This window comes from Cydia amplana, chromosome 13 (assembly GCF_948474715.1).
Source record: "Cydia amplana chromosome 13, ilCydAmpl1.1, whole genome shotgun sequence".
Lineage (NCBI taxonomy): Eukaryota > Metazoa > Arthropoda > Insecta > Lepidoptera > Tortricidae > Cydia > Cydia amplana.
In genome coordinates this window covers 14,291,425-14,308,778 of record NC_086081.1, presented here as the reverse complement: position 1 = coordinate 14,308,778, position 17,354 = coordinate 14,291,425, and the positions used below count along the sequence as shown (strand labels likewise).

Genomic DNA, 17,354 nt, shown 5'->3' with positions numbered 1-17,354 from the left:
GTGGAATAGGGTAACATAGAGCAGACTCACCACTCTCATCACTATATTTTTCCCCAGAATCCAGTAAACCTGTGGAGCGCCCTAGTACTAATCACACGTGTTATACTAGTTAGTATAGGAGTTTTATACTACTGTGATACTGGGCTAACTCTGTACGGGGAGGATTCATCACCATATTTTAGTAGCACAAAGAACTTTTTGCAATAGGTTGGTCAAATCAGTTTTATACATATAAAGCGTCAAACGAGTCAAACGATTTCTTGCTAAAAAGTTAGTAGTCAAAACCAAGGCAATGACATCACAAGCGGCCGTAATGCTTAATCCGGAGATGTTACAGAAAGAAGCTAGAAGAGCAGGCTAATGTTGAAAGAGCAGACTCATCTCTGTGTTTAAGGGTCGGTTGCACCAAACTATTTGTCTTCGTTAAAGAGTTCGCAAAATTTGATGGTATGGAAAGTTTCAAAGTAAACCGCCGCGAGCGTTATCGCGAGATGCGGCCTGTCGAGGTTTTCTGGAATGAGCAGGTTTTTTAACGGTTAGGAGCATGTGACTGATCTATAGTTGCAAGCGTCAAAAGACTTAGGTAACCTCGTACCTTCAGACGGGTTGTGTACTTGTTTGCCTTCGACGTGGTAAAAATAGTTATTTTGCTGATTTAGCAGTGCTGTGACCACGTACGTCACAAATTCAGTAGGTACTATAATTTTCTCAAAGTGAATTGAGACTTTTCATCAAGATGCATTTGGGATTAAAGTTTAAATGTTGAGTACAAAAAAATTGTGTCATAGTGTTTTAAGAAATAGAACTCTTGCATAAAGTAGGTACTCATGGGTCATATAGTCAGAGTAGTACCTAATTAGTTTATATCTGTAGATAAGAGTGTTTATTGTAATAAACACTAATCATTTACTAGAGGGACATATGAAATAGGTTGACTATGTAAGTATAACAATATAATTATCTATATTCAAATCAAAGCTCATCAGAATCAATTATGCAATGTATTGAGGTGACGCTCACACTACTAATCATCGCGCAGTGATTAATCCCTAAATTACAGTGGGTTACACTATAATCTATTCTAAATATAATCATAGGTAGGTAAATCTTTATAAGTCCGCCATAAAGTTTAAAATAAATAAATAAAACCGTCCCACCGTCTTCCCGGTAGGATATGATGGAACTTGCATTAATTCTAATTTAAGATCACATCAATGTACCATATTCTGACAAACAAATACATTTCATTTCATTTCATTCATTCATTCATTTCAAAAAATGTAATACATAAAAACTTCCAAGGCATTGATACAAAAAGCCACCGTACTAATTTATCTGATTAAAAACATACTTAACAAATAAAAAACAGGAAACAACAAAATTCAGTTGACGTTTAAATTCCTACTGATCGGCAACAAAGTTTTCCAAATTGTTTCTTTATTGTGATCAAAAATGAAATAAAACAGTGGCCGGTCGTATTGGAATAATTAAACGGAATTCCACTTAAAGCTAAATTCTTTAATTAAACTGGAACGAAATAAAACGGACGGAAAAATGTGTCGTGAATGTCCAAATTAGAAAAGTTTGAAGTGTACAAGTACATCCGTGGTTTAAATTAAAAGGCTTAGCGCCACTTGCACCATCCCACTAACTCAGGGTCAGGCGGTTAAACCGTTAACCCAGTATCAAATTGTACTGGTAACCGTGGTAACTCCAGGTTTAACCGGTTAATCCCGGGTTAGTGGGATGGTGCAAGTGGCCCTTAGGCACATAATACTCGTATCTACACACTTACGACTTTCTTTATTTTAAATCATTAACTATAATATATTATGTCTACATTGATTAGGCGATAAAAATCTACGTAATTTTTAAATTTGTGTAGCACAGGGGAGATTTAACCCCATATACTATCCTAAACAGTTTACAGAGACTACACTAGAGGTAGCATTGCTGCTGTTGTAGCTTTGCTGTGCAGCATGGCTGCCAACAATTGCATTGCTGTAGGAAACATCAAAATCAATGTCTTGAACAATCGATACTTCTAACACTTTAAACTCTCGCGTTTTTACACATATTTAATTACACAAACGGGTCTAACGCGATATAATTTCATTGTTTTTACCTTTAATTCCGACGTTTCAGCTGAGTTGCACCAGCTGTGGTCACGGAAAGACCACAAACACAAAGGTCTTTCCGTGACCACAGCTGGTGCAACTCAGCTGAAACGTCGGAATTAAAGGTAAAAACAATGAAATTATATCGCGTTAGACCCGTTTGTGTAATTAAATATCGATACTTCTAACTTCTAACACTAATGCAGTCCGCTTCTGCAATCGTGAATTATAAAGGTGTCGAAAGCGTACCTAATCTTTTTTACTGGCTTTATTTTATAAAACTTCTTAAGTTTAAAATATATAATATTATTATCTTAATATTTAGGGGTCATATACACTGATTGCTAGCGAGAAATATGACCATGTAGTACTCAGCACCTGAAAAATAAATGAATTATTTAAACAAATACAAAACGGTAAGAAGGCATTGATTTTTTTTTTATAATTAATGGGCTTACTCATGGCCACAGACTAGCCGAGGCGAAGACGTGGCCTAGCCTGCCCAGAAGGTGCCTGTTCACCCTTGATTTAAAGGTTGCCGAAATTATTGCAATGTTTTAAAAAATTCTGATATTAAAACCATTTCATGGAAATATATATTTTTTTGTACGATACGTACCGTGGTAAAAGTATTCAAAGTAACTTGCGCATATCTCATAGATGTCAAACAGCATGGCTGTTGAGACCTAAAAAGAAGAAAAAAAATATCAATTACAAAAAAAATACCGTCTTTATACGTCCCACCGTTGGTCGCAGACATCCTCTATCGAATCAGCTTCCATTCAAGAGACAAAAAAAATCATGTTCGAATAGTTCACTTGGTGCTGTAGTGTTAATATTATGTCTATAAAATACACACATACCAAATCAAAAATGCATGTGATGTAAATTAGTTATTTAAGCATTAATATTTTTTTTTTCTCTAGCCTATTTTGGTGTCCCACTGCTGGGCAAAGGCCTCCCCTCGTTTTTTCCACTCGACCCTGTCATCGGCATTTTCCCACCATTTGGGGTAGAATGCGTCCAAGTCGTCCCGCCATCTCCTTTTCGGTCTGCCTGAACTCCGGCCTGCACCGTCTATTGTGTTCCGTGGGTCCCACTCAGTAACCATTTTGGCCCACCTTTCTGGGTGCATGCGGCAGACATGTCCAGCCCAGTCCCACTTAAGCTTAGCGGTCTTGACGCCTACATCTACAACTCTAGTTCTGGAGCGTAGTTCCGTGTTTCTGATCCGATGAGTTCTGCGAACACCTAATATACTACGCTCCATCGCACGCTGGCAAACCTTGAGTTTCGATTTTAGAGCCTCAGTTAATGACCAAGTTTGTGCACCGTAGGTTAGAATGGGCAGGATGCACATGTCAAGGAGTTTGCGCTTGAGACACAAGGGAAGGTCGCCCTTCATTAGCGCTTTCATGGACCAGAAGCTCTTCCAGGCGTTCTCGATACGTCTATCGATTTCGATAGACCGCCTGTTCTCGAAGGATGCTATCTGGCCCAAGTAAAATAGTAAGTATTTATTTATTAAAAGATTATAAAGTAAACATACATATCAAACCGAATTCACAACCGAAATACATCACAGCCAGATCAATTAAATTCTCAATGAAGAAAAACATAATAAGGACTATCCCTAGCTATTGGAAGGGCCCTGACATGCTTATTTACTAAAATCTCTACCAAAAAGGCAAATGCAACCGAAAAACCAAGCCAAAACATACCTACATAAAAGTAAAATTAGATGACTTATCTACCCCAATCAGGCAAAGACGAAAGAGATCCCGTGGGACAATGAATTTACCGACCTTTATATATGTGAAGTTAGAGGCCTGAGCTAGCCTTGTTTAAAATATATTATTATATTATAGTTATGTACTTTTTACTCCACAATGATAAGAATAATGATTTCGTACCATAAGTTACCTACCTGGGCCCGTACCATGAGTCACTGACAATGTCAAAACTGACATATACGCTATCGAGAACGTAATTCACTTTCTATACATCTCGTTGCACTTATATGCGAGTACGAGCGAGATGTATAGAAAGTAAATTACGTTCTCGATGGCGTTTATGTCAGTGCCAAACTGATGGTAGCCGTACTGACCTTATATTGAAAGGGGTATTACCTAAACAAAATAAGTATTTATCCATCATAATTTGGATCTAGTTTTACCTCACAATGATAAAGATAATGATCTTCTGATACCGCTTATCGCCCTCGTACCATAAGTTATGATAAGCAGAGTCTGCAACTCCGGCACTCTGAAACCAAAAGCCATTAAAGGATTTCTCGAGATTATTATCCTCTGTATCACTCATATTAATATTCGAAACTCTGTCATAAATGAAGACAAGAAAGATAATTATAGTAATTATAGTTTTGCTCGACTTTTTTTCTTTTAGCTAAATACCTGTATTTCATCAACATATAGCTTATAGTTTTCGGGTAAAATGGCTGTGAGAAACAAAAAGACGGACAGACATGACGAAACTGTAAAGTTTGGTTTTTGCAATTTTGGCTACGGAATGCTGAATGGTAAACCGTGCCTTAGTACATATAATAAATATCAAAACTTCAACAAATTTCACTTATACGAGTAGGTATAGAACTTACTGCTCCGGACAGTAACTCTGCATAATAGCATAGGTTGAATATAGGTATCATAGAGGCCACAACACCAACAAAGTTATTTGCCATTTCTGGAGGATCCCGCGCAATCTGTAAAATAATTACATGAATAGTTATCATAAGTTACGAAAATCTAACAGTCACTCTCAAACAATACGTCTGCTGTCTACTTAATTGCCACGACCCATACAAAATGTATGAAATGAGTGGTATCGGTCGAATACGCAATAGTGATAGAGAGGCAGATAACGACATTTCGATTTTCGTGTTTCACGATAGGCCCTCAGTTTGTGCTAATAGCGCCCTCTACGCAGATTTTTGCGTAATATTCCCTATTGTAACTAGCATTTATAGACCATTTAAGCCCATGTACACAATGTTAGTAATTACTAGACGGGAATCTACTGTGTAATGTCCCTTGGGCGTATTTGTTAGTTACATTAGGTAGGCACCTGATAGTGTTTATATAGGCCAAATAGCTTACACAATAGCAGCAGCTATAAATACATATTTTACACATAATAAGGTATATCAATGCGAGGCATATTATTAATTAGTAGATCCACAAAATAAACACTGAAGATATTTATTAAAAGTCTGTGAATACGAAAAGCGGATTCTATAATATACTATATTAATGCCTAATAATAAAGGATCGACTTCATCCGCACCGCACCGCAACTAATAACATCGCCTTGCGTTATAACCATTAACCTCAACGTATTTTAATTTGGTGTGATTTTTAACTGTTCATATTCACAACTGTATTTTGTAACTGTTTATATTTACAACCAAAGAAACAACATTTATTGCAAAAACTTAAATATAAATACAAACTAAAAATTTACAACCTGATTTTTTTTTTACCTTAGCAACAAAACCGAAGAAACAAATAGTGATAGTAGCGAAAAGCAGATTGAAGAAGATCATGCGATTAAAAATGTCGTCTAGAAGCTCGGACAACCTGAAATACAAAATACACCAGAAACATTAAAAAAATCATACAAAATTGATCTGCTGTTTGATTTGATCTGTCAGCTCCCACGGCTCATATATGAGCCAGAACGCTTATGGTGACGTCATATCGTGGGATTCGACAGGTTAAAAAACGAATGCAAGCTTAAAAATATAAAAAGTGCCCCTTTTTGTCAGTTGAAAGAGACAAACAACGTCATTATCACGCTGTCACGTAGACAAATAAAACCTGACCAGGAATAAGTACATGATCATGGGCCATGTTGCGGAATTTCACTTGAACTATTTTTTTTTCATACTACATATACTGGACTGTCACCCTATACGTGAGAATAACAGCGCCCTCTTGACAATGATCATATATTACTGGTCAGAATTTATAATACAACCATCATAGCCGTGCTTGGTAACCAGTTCACGAATAACATTCCTAATTCTGTGTTTGATATTTTTTATCAGTTTACAAAGACAACGTCCATACAATATGATCGATTAAGTGAGATGTTAGAACGGAGGAGAAAATAATGTCTTTATTTCGTTGTTGATCAAGAAAATAAAGTCTTACATTATTAATTTCTGATGTCTTCTTATAACTTCTTGGATGCTCGGTCCATCTTCATCCGCCCGAATGTCGTTTGTAATGCTGTCCTCTTCAAAATAATCAATAGCATCATCATCATCATCATTGTTGGAACAAGTTAGCGTTGTACCAATATGGTCTGTATAGCTTATATTTTCAGTGCGTTCTAAGATTGGTTTTGCGTGGAGCATTTCTTCGCGTAGCAACTCAAACTCAGTGGCGAGGTGTGAGCATAGTGTGATCATTAAAAACTCGACGCCAAGATACATGTATATTAAATGAAGCACTGTGAAGAAGAAAATACATAAATGAGGAAAAAATGTACCTACCTGTAAATTTAATTTACATGCAAGGCAGTTATTTTTAGTTTGATATTTGAGCTAAACAAGAGTATTTATAATTACTTTTCTTACGTGAAATAACTGCTATTATGTTTCTGAAACAGCGAGCGTCCAAATATTTAAAATAAATTCAGCATTAAAATTAAAACTGTAAAAATTGATATGGAGCAGTAAATTTTATCTCACTGGAATTCTGAAAGATATTAAAGTTTTAAGCTTTCACTATCGGATTACGTTGAATGTGCCATAGCATTGCATCGTTACCCTGACCGAATATGTAATTATTATGATTAGATTAGATTAGATCAGATTCATTTATTTGTTATTGAAAATGTACATTAAATTTTACATGTCAAAATAAAATGCATTCACAAAAAGATCGTCACAACACCATATCAATAATAATAATTAATAGAATTTTAAATTAGAAATTTTCTGCCTAGCCATTCATAAAATTATCTGTGAGGTTAAAACGCCGTTAAATGTGTGGTATTTAGATGACGGCATAATTGGAGGTAGCCCAGATGTGGTCGTTCAGGGTTTAAATACATTAATACCAGCTTTAAAAGAGATAGGCCTGGAGATTAATCCATACAAGTGCGAGTGTTTCACCTGCGGGGGCATACCCACTGAATCTCTTGCGGAGATAGAGGCAGTTCTGCCCGGAATGAGGCTGATTGACAAATCTTCTTTTAGTTTGCTAGGTGCTCCCGTATTTTCCGAGGGTGTCAGCTCGGTACTACAACTTAAAAGGCAGGCACTCTCGGGAGTACGCGAGCATTTGGCACAACTTGCTGGACACGTCGCTCTCATTTTGTTGCGGAATTGTTTCGCGTGGCCTCGCATGGTGTACACTTTGCGCACATCGCCCACTTGGCTTTTTGAGCAAGATCTGCTTTCCCTGGATGAAACTCTCAAGACTGTTTTGGAGTCGCTGCTAAATGTCAATTTAAACGAGGCTCAGTGGTGTCAGGCGTCCTTACCGGTTCGGTATGGGGGCCTTGGTATTCGGCGTGTGCAGGACATCGGTTTGGTGGCCTTTTTGGCGTCGGCGCATGGCTCAGCGGGACTTGTTGCGCGTATTCTGGGAGTCGAGAGTAGGGATGTCTGCGTGCCTTTTGTTTCCGAGGCCTTGGCAAAGTGGGCTACTTTATGCCCCACCGATGAACGTCCTGACAACTTGGTGGCGCAGAGAGCGTGGGATGACATCCTGTGCAAGCTCGCGTTTTCGAAGTTGCAAAGTGGGGCCTCGGGAGCCGACCTGGCGCGCCTCATGGCGGTATCCAGGCCTGAGTCAGGAGCATGGCTGCATGCTTTGCCGTCTCCACACCTGGGCACACTGCTGGATAACGACTCGCTGAGAATTGCAGAAGCCCTGAGGTTGGGATGCAAGGTGTGCGACGCGCACCGGTGTATTTGCGGGGTGTTGGTTGAGGAGAACGGCCATCACGGGTTAAGTTGCCAGAGGTGCGCCGGTCGGTTCCCTAGGCACCACTCTTTAAACGAAATTGTACGGCGGGCAATGGTGTCGGCCAATATCCCGTGCGTATTGGAACCACCAGGCTTGTCTCGGTCGGACGGGAAAAGCCCGACGGGCTCACCTTGGTTCCCTGGCGAAGGGGGCGGTGCCTTTTATGGGATGCGACATGTGTTAGTACATTTGCTGCGTCCCATCTAAGGCACACAGTTAAGGCGGCAGGTTCGGCGGCAGAAATAGCGGCCAAAAGTAAGCGCGCCAAGTACTCCGAGTTGCAGGGGCGTACGATTTTGTGGCGGTTGCTGTGGAAACGGCCGGACCCTGGTGCAGCGAGGCGGGTGAATTGTTCAGGGAACTGGGTCGGCGGCTGAGGGAGAGGGGTAACGACCCCCGTTCTGGGTCTTGGCTGGTCCAACAGGTCTCCATCGCCATACAGCGCGGCAACGACTGATGGTGATGGGGACTTTTGGACCGGGCATGACACAGAACGGGTTTTAGGTTAGGTTTAAGGTAGTTTTAAGTAATATATGTAGGATTTTTGTTAGTTTTGATTGTGACATGTGATTTTATGTATGAATTTATTAATTAATTTAACATTTGTGACGAACTGGAACTAGGTTCACCACGATCTCATCTGATAATGTTGTTATTTCCTATATTCCTAAATATTTTTAAGTCATTAATAGAATAATAATATAAAAAATAAAATAAAATAAAATAAAATAAAATAAATAAATAAATAAATAAAACATTTGATATCTCAATATCTCAAGGAATCGAAACATAACATTGTTAGATTTTAAACAGAGGTAAAGTAAGGCAAGTCAAAATTGTACTAAAGATAGTTCTAAAATACCCACTACTGTACGATTCCCAAAAGTACGTCCCTAAATAGACCATCCAATTCCTCTTTGCGTCATACGGTAGGCTGCATATGAAGGGGAACAACAGTTTGTCCTGTCCCATCACAAAATTACGGAACAGAGTCTCGAATAACGGCACCAGAATGTACTGCCATGTGCCTGTGATATTCATCCAGTAAAACACTGAAATGTAACATTTTCAATACGTTTTGCTCAAAATAACAAATATTTACAACGTACAAAAAGCAGTTTTTATAGCAAAGTAATATGGTAGAGAACCAAATAAATGTAAATTTTAATTCTTCACATGTAAATGCTGGAGGACTTAATTGCGTGCAACGTTTTAAACACCAACATTAGGGGCCCGATTCGGATTTTGTAATAGACATCTATTAGATATCTTTTAGATATCGCCAAGATACGATAACGATATGTTTAAAATCTAACCTGTCAAATTTGACATTTCCGCGATTTTGGAGATACTCTTGAACGATTTCCACAAGATATTACTTAGAGATCTAATTCATATCTAATAGATATTTAATACGATCTATCGCACGGTGGGCTGGATGGCTCGAAAAAGAGGACATGGGTGGATCAACTATTTCTTATTGTTATTCTGTCCGGTCAGCCAAGAGACAATAGTAGCATAGTTTGTTAGAAGACATTGTACACCACCTTCTTCTGACACGCCTGGTAGACGACCCTCAATGGAAAGGGTTTATAAGTATCACAAAAAAGCGTGTTTTGTCAATTTAAATGCCTAAAAATCAGGTTTTAAAGAGTGACCCAGGAGAACGTAACCATGGCAACGAGTGACAAGAAAAAGTTGATTCACCCACATTCGCACTTTTTTCAGAAAATCATTTTTTGAAAAATGCTATCCGATAGAGAATTATATAAGGAACAATAAATGTGGTGTACATTTTTTTCGAAATAAGGCATATTGACAGCAGAAAAAAATAAAGTCTGTTTTTTTTGTATGGGACCCAAAAATAGGTATCTTGTTTCTCAGAAACTATTAGAGGTCCCGTCTTCTACCTTTCAAGACTTTGTTTTTCTACTTTTATAGAGTAGAAAACGATAAGCAGATTTTTTATACAGGTGCTGGTTTTTTTTAGGCCAGTAAAAAGTCCACACATTTTTGATTTTTTCGTTTGTCTTTTTTGGGATTCCACATTATTTTTCGATAGTTATAAGTAAAAATGATAATAACACATAATGGATGTAACGTTTATTAAGTTATGAAAAAAATCATAAGTAATAACTAACAACAAATTTGAACCAAAATCAACTCTTTCCCAAAAAAAATTGGCAATAAAACGTTGCATGTGTAACTTTTTATTATTATTATAGAATTAAACTATCTAAAAATAATGTGGAATCCCAAAAAAGACATAAACGAAAAAATCAAAAATGTGTGGACTTTTTACTGGACTAAAAAAAACCAGCACCTGTATAAAAAATCTGCTTTTCGTTTCCTACTCTATAAAAGTAGAAAAACAATATATACCTATTTTTGGGTCCCATACAAAAAAACAGACTTTATTTTTTTCTGCTGTCAATATGCCTTATTTCGAAAAAATGTATACTACATTTGTTCCTTATATAATTCTCTAGCATTCGGATAGCATTTTTCAAAAAACGATTTTCTGAAAAAAGTGCGAATGTCCTCTTTTCGAGCCATCCAGCCCACCGTGCGAATCGTAAAAGTGACATTGGTTGCCCGAATTGCGCTGCAAAAGACAACTAGTTGAAATCTAAACTATAACGTATCTAGAATGGATCTAGTACGTGTCGTCTCTTGTGAATATCTTGAAGTTCGAATACGGCAGTAGGTCATTTACAGGAAGGTTTAAGGTTAAGGTAAGGGTATCTAATTTCAAAATGAAACTGAAACTAGTATCAATACCTATGCCTAAATATGTTTGATTGTTTTACCTGCATTACAGAGATTCAGCCTCTTTAGCATAACCCCTTTCTTCATCAGTTGGGTTTTCGTCAGGCCAGTGGTCCGCCACATGGACCCAAGCTCATCGATTACTATTTTGGCCTTTGACAAATTCGAAACAATCACTGTTCCCTTCATTGCACCTGAAACAAAAAGTCCTAATTTAATTACGTTGTTTGCTCTTTGGATAATGGAAATAAACATGTATTTTGAAAAGTAATGAACTATTGAACACATTGAAATGTTTTCAAATAAATATTTTTATTTGAGAAAGAAATTGAAGCCTTTATTCCCGTACTACTTTTGCTGCCACAAGACTAAAAATTCTGAGAAAATTGGAGAAAAATCATTTAGCATTTTCTGTTCCGGAATTTTACTGAAGTTCAATAAACATGAAAATAATAGCTTGTTTTTTAAACATTCGTAGAAAGGTATTTATGAGACTGCATAGGTAGGTATACTTTATGTACGTTATGCTTTTAATAAATACGATCAATAAAAAATAAAAGGCAAATCTATTCTATTGTATCTTTTTTCTTCTTCTACTACTATAGTTGTATCTCTTTAGGTGCAAGGATGTTTGGTTTAATAATGAAAATATAATTTCATAAATGGTTTATGCGGAGAATGCAGACATGTTCGGTTAAAACAAAATTCACATTAAGTAATAATGTGAACGTTATAAAATAAAATTACAATTCGGTGTTGGCAAATCTAGCCTCAATTCAGAGATTATATTTAGTCATATCCTCATAATATTAACAATATCTGGGTGACCGAGCTTCGCTCGGAAAACATATAAAAACTCGAAAATGCGCGTTTTCCCAGAGATAAGACCTAGCTAGATCGATTTTTCGCCCCCGAAAACCCCCGTATAGCAAATTTCATCGAAATCGTTAGAGCCGTTTCCGAGATCCCCGAAATATATATATATATATATATATATAAATAAATAAATAAATAAACAAGAATTGCTCGTTTAAAGGTATTAGATTAACAAATTGCTCTGATAATTAGCTTAAGATACTATATAAACGTAATACGTCTACTTACTATTCATAAGTGCTTGTTACTAGGCCTACATGAATAAAGTATATTTTGAATCTTGTCTCATTATATTTAGAAACGTACCTACCTAGTTTTCTTAAATTTACCACTTATATTATGGCAACACCCTTTTCAAAAGCCAACCCACAGACAGGTGCCAAAATTGCGGTTGCGATACTGAACGTACCCAAGGGACTTATCCCGCGGCTTAGAATACTTCCAATATATAAATTAAGCAATCAAAAGTGGAACCTTTTACACTATCCTAGTAATTTTCCATTAATAAACTTGTTAATTACTCCATTCTACTTTATTTTTGCTTGATCAGAGAACAACGCCCTATCGTATGTAGCATGGAAGTATGTTTTCAAATCAAAATACATCGCTTATCATCAGAATTAACTTTTGTTGTAAGTAGTTTTTATTGCCTTTCTAACGACATGTTAGAGAAAAATCAAAACATTTGAGAAGCTAGATATCAAATACGAAGGAATGATTACTTAGTCGGTAACGGTGTGTAACTTTTTATTAGAGTATACTAACGATTGAACTAGAAATACTATCATTTGTATTCCCCTACGGTGCCAAACAAGTAAATAGGTATCTAATTTATGATATGCTTATGCCTGTTTTTTTAACATTGATTAGTGTTAAGTGCAAGTACATACAAATGTATGTACTAAACGCAAAAATTACTAGTAAAATTTTGTAATTATTAGTAAAAATTGTTTAGTAGGAAATGCTACTGTATGAACTGTAAATGTATGAACTCTTACTTAACACTGATCAATGTGTAAACCGGCCCTTATGCGGATACCGCTAGGCAAATCTTATGATTTAACAAGCAACTTTTATAGCATGTAATCAGAAAAAATAAATGCTATTCTTAGAACACTTTTTTTTATTTACATGTTACTTTAGGTACTACTTTTTTAAATAACGGTGTAACTAACGCCCACCCGACAACGGATTATAACAATTTTCGGCCCTCGTCGGCGTTAATGTAATATTGTTTTACTGTTATTGTGTTGTTATTGGGTAGGCTTGTTTGTCGCCACTTTCTAAGTAAACAAAATACTTAAGCTTCACCGAAGATTGATTCATGAATACGAAGTACAGTCGGACCTTGATTAGATGTTGTGAGTTTAAACTTATTGGTGCGATAGAGAGGCGGATAAAGAAATTTTGGTTTTCGTTTCTGCGGTAGGGCCTCTGAATAAAGTTATAAAAGGTTTTTAAGGTACGTCCGCTACAGGTAATTTAATAATATAATTTGTATTCCGCAAAAGAAAATCCTAAAGCAAGTGGACAGCTTACATGATTGATATTTTTAGTAACTTCTATTATTATAATAAAATAAGGGTGACAGCTGGCAACTACAGTGGCCAAAAGCATGTGAGTAGATAGAAGCAAGGACATGGAAGGGATAATATTTTAACCCTTTAGCGGACAAGGTTCAAAAAAATCCTCAATTCAAGCCTCATCGCCAATTTATAGCACAAAAAATTTTGTACAAAAAAAAATACAACAAGACGATGTTATAGTGTGGTCTTTTTTGAGACCCTTGGCCCTATAAAGGGTTAATTAACTTTTTTGTAGTAGGTTTTTCTTAAGTAAATATTCGGTTTTTTTTTAAACCACTGCTGAAGCTATTTCACCCTGAACTGTCATACCTAACCAAATTCAAAGTTTATTTCTCCCCATTGTCATATTCAGTACCAGCTCTTGCCACCATAATTTCATCCTTAACATGGACAGCAGCACTTACAAATTAGAGACCTCTCTGTCCTGGACAGCTACCTTTATTACCCACCAATGTATCTTGATCTCCAAGATCTACTACTTCAAAGGTAATTATGGGTCTTAGTATACTGGACAGTTCCAAGTTCCTTTGTATACCGTCGGATATGTCTCAAAGGATATTACTCGGACACCTGAGTGCGAAGCAGATTAATTCGGTAAGGGATTGGTCCGAATACCAATCACTTGCAGTGGTCATAAACAGGTTAGTGAGAATTTAAATCTGAGTTGGAACTTTTAGAATGGAGATTCTGTCAGATTTACCTCCTTATTTAAACTAGCAGCCACAAACAGAAATGGCAAAATGACGGAGACAAATGATTATTAACGGTTTATTAGATTTGACAAATATTTATAAATGACACCATAAATGATTATGGATTGTCTTAAAGATAAAATAAGACTAGTCTTAAAATGAAGGCCCCTCTAACATTTTTGGCGACACAATGAGGTATGTTTAGTTGTAGATAAATATTTATAATAATTATATAGTGACTTATTATATTCCAGTTATCAGGTTATGTTTTGTTTTTGACTCATTATAACATTTCTTTATGCTTTTGTTTGAATAACCTCAATTAATGAAACCGTTTAACAAAATGTAATGTACGACAGTACCTACTACTATTTTCTAATGATTTCTATGCCCATTTTTACTAGAGTATTTAATTACGCACATTTTTTATGGACGTAAACTGATAAAAACTTAAATTAAGATTGTAAAAAAAAACAAACAGAAATAATTTGTCTCTGCAAGAATATTCGTAACTTCATGTAGTGTCACGATTTAAAAAAAAAATACTTGTAAAACAACTTTAAATTAAATTAGAACTAGAGTAAGTATGTACCTACTTACCTTGCGTGGCTACTATAAAAATAGGTAACAGGTTCGCTAACTCGTAAAACCCCAATTCTCCAGTGAAAACTTTCTTGAAACTTACTACCAATGAAATGTAAAAAGTAACGTAGAAAACAACCAACGCTAATGTTCGCAATGTCCCCCGAATTTCAGTTTCATTGTAAATCGAAATATTGGACTTTGCCAACAAATCACAGCAAATTGCGAAAGGTTTTGAAAACTCTGACGCGAAATCTTTTAAATGCTCCATTGTGTGATAAAATGTTAAGTGTTCAGTAAAAGTTGATGTTATGACTGGGTGGGACTTAGCCACCGCATTTTATATTTTAAAATGGAGGGCACATTAAAAATACATTACATTATGTTGAGCCATCATATAGAATCAGAGAGTGGAACATTTTACAATGACAATTTCGCATTGGTAAATAAAATATGGAAATAAATTATTAATGGTTTATAAATTATACCATTCAGCATGCTGTAGTATACGATTCTGCCAACTTAACACTCCATATCACAGAAAATGGCTAAATTTTTATTAAAACATCAAATAAAGAAACCCGCTTTCAATAATTTTGTTTTTTTTTTTAAATAAAAACTTTTGAAGCTATTCTAATGCCTTCACGGCTTTCCCTCTCGCGCATGAGAGGAGGCCTGTGCCCAGCAGTGGGACGTATATAGGCTGAAATATTATGATTATATTATTCTAATGCCTTCACTTCGCAATACAAATAACAGTGTTTTAATATGTATGATTGACTCCAGAAAGAAGTCAGTATTTTTTTAAAAGGATAACCTCGGAACCCTGAAACAGAAACACGTTTCACATGCATTATTGCATTTTTTGCAACAAAATAACAAGACACGGTATGCTATAATTTTGCCACAACTGTCACAGTTACCCTTATGAATAGATAAATTAATGTGATACCAACCCTCTACTTTAATATAACATTGCCGATCCTTGTTAGCTTGTTACGACTCGTCTAGGAATGCTGATTTTAAAGGAGTCGTTTCTGGTTAAAATTTTTACTCTTGTCATATTTAGTTCAACTTTTACTTCCAATACTACTTCTTGGTCCTGGCTTTTATCCCATTTTACCTGGGGTCAGCCCTCCTAGTTTTGCGCCACATCACATGGTTGTGGGCTAGTTGTGGGTTATCTCCGGTATTGCATTGATAGCTTTTAGGTCGTTTTTAATAGTTTGTGTCCAGGTTGCTGGTCGTCGTCCCTGGCCTTGTTTGCCCTCTTCAATGGCAAGAACTATTTTGGTGATGTGGTCATCTTCTCGTCTCAACATGGCTATTCCAACGCAGACGGGCTTCTCTCATTTCGTCTGGAATACTAGCAACCTTGAAGCTTCCGCGTATGTATTGATAAATAAAGATAAAAGATTTTTATTCGTGACGTTCACAAAACATGTACGAACATGTACAGACAACAACAGCAAGAACAGAAGAGAACAATAAGTGTGCATCACGAATATTGGTTCCTTATTTTATCTAAACGCGTGTCTCCTCCAATACAATTTATGTTTTAAGTGCACGCTCTTTCTAACGAGTCAAAACTATTTTTGTTTAATTAGTTTGTTTAGTTAGTTTTGTTATTAGTCTTCTGACGTGAAATGTCTGAAATCAGCCCGAGAAGATAACTAGCAATGACTGAAAAGTTCTCAAAGTTGAAGTGGTACGTTGAAGTTCTAGTGGCCTGTGTGCTCGTTTGCTATTGACTATCACATAAAAAAAGGTTGCGTGAATGTTCATAATTTTGCAACTATAGGCAACTTTGTTCGCGGTACACTTATTTTGATACTTATAACTGTTTAGCGACAATATTTTTCACTCCGAAAGAAGTAGGTTAAAACTTTCGCGTTTTGAACACATATTAACTCACATTTATAGACCCGTCTATAGGCGTTAGACCCGTCTATAAATGTGAGTTAATAGAAGTAGGTATGTAGGTAATGCAATTTTTATCAAGTTACTTTTTGGTTGATCAAAGCTTACGTTTCTATTAAAAATGGGCCTTTTGGTAAACATATATGATAATCTGAGGGTTGTCATTATTCAAAAATGTGGCTTTCCATTATTGAAGGATCCTTATACTTCATGTGCTATAAGGATTTTTTATCAGAATTTCTGTTGGAATTTTAGATGGAAAGGACCTTACTGTACTTAAAGCATAAGGACTCTTAATGGAAAGCCATAAAATATTGAAATAGATTTGTTGGTAGGTCATGTTTTTTACCCATCGCTGATATTTTCAATTAGCTGGAATTAAGCTCGCTTTTGTTACAAAAAATGTTTTGGTTAAAATTAAAATCGTTTCATTTTATTTATTTTGTTAAACAGAGGTAGGTTTACAAAAAAAATCTAACTATTTTTGTAGGTCTAAATATTTTTTTCCCAGCTGCAGGTAGAATAACGTTGGTAATAATATTACCCTATTAAGGATGACTCACGCTAGATCAGCCGAAGCATCCGGCATGTCATTTTCTATGGCGGCTGATGGGTAATTACGTGGTGCTTTCCACAGAAAACGAAGAGCCGGAAGCTCCGGCCCAGTCCCGGCCCGGTCTAGCGAGTCATCCTTTAATCTACTACTATTTACTTTTAACCCTATACAAGGCCAATAACATTGGCCTTGTACCAAACTCCAACACGCGGTTACACACAAGGCATCTGCGTAAGGAATTTCGAACCTAATTAGGT

General features: G+C 36.3%; 1 protein-coding gene across 2 annotated transcripts; it reads right to left on the bottom strand.

Annotated features, from left to right (window-relative positions):
- Nucleotides 1-2,426: 2,426 nt before the first annotated feature.
- Nucleotides 2,427-15,041, bottom strand: LOC134653569 (putative odorant receptor 92a). Of its 2 annotated transcripts, XM_063508958.1 has the most exons (9): nucleotides 14,640-15,041; nucleotides 10,927-11,079; nucleotides 8,983-9,168; nucleotides 6,290-6,590; nucleotides 5,617-5,713; nucleotides 4,735-4,839; nucleotides 4,294-4,382; nucleotides 2,737-2,803; nucleotides 2,427-2,495 (listed from the first exon to the last, which is right to left on the bottom strand). In XM_063508958.1, exons 1-9 carry the CDS (start codon nucleotides 14,890-14,892, stop codon nucleotides 2,439-2,441), a joined length of 1,308 nt encoding a protein of 435 aa, XP_063365028.1. In that variant the 5' UTR covers nucleotides 14,893-15,041; the 3' UTR covers nucleotides 2,427-2,438. The 2 variants fall into 2 exon arrangements, with proteins under 2 accessions (XP_063365028.1, XP_063365029.1); XM_063508959.1 differs by lacking the exon at nucleotides 4,735-4,839.
- Between the last annotated feature and the right edge of the window lie 2,313 nt (nucleotides 15,042-17,354).

Excerpts from the sequence above, each read along its gene's own strand:
- LOC134653569 (XM_063508958.1), bottom strand. The coding sequence starts at position 14,892 with ATGGAGCATTTAAAAGATTTCGCGTCAGAGTTTTCAAAACCTTTCGCA. Across the intron at positions 5,714-6,289 it reads AGACATCAGAAATTAATAAT|GTTGTCCGAGCTTCTAGACG; the intron begins GTAAGACTTTAT and ends TTTGTATTTCAG. Across the intron at positions 4,383-4,734 it reads CAGAGTTACTGTCCGGAGCA|AGTGCCGGAGTTGCAGACTC; the intron begins GTAAGTTCTATA and ends TTTTGGTTTCAG.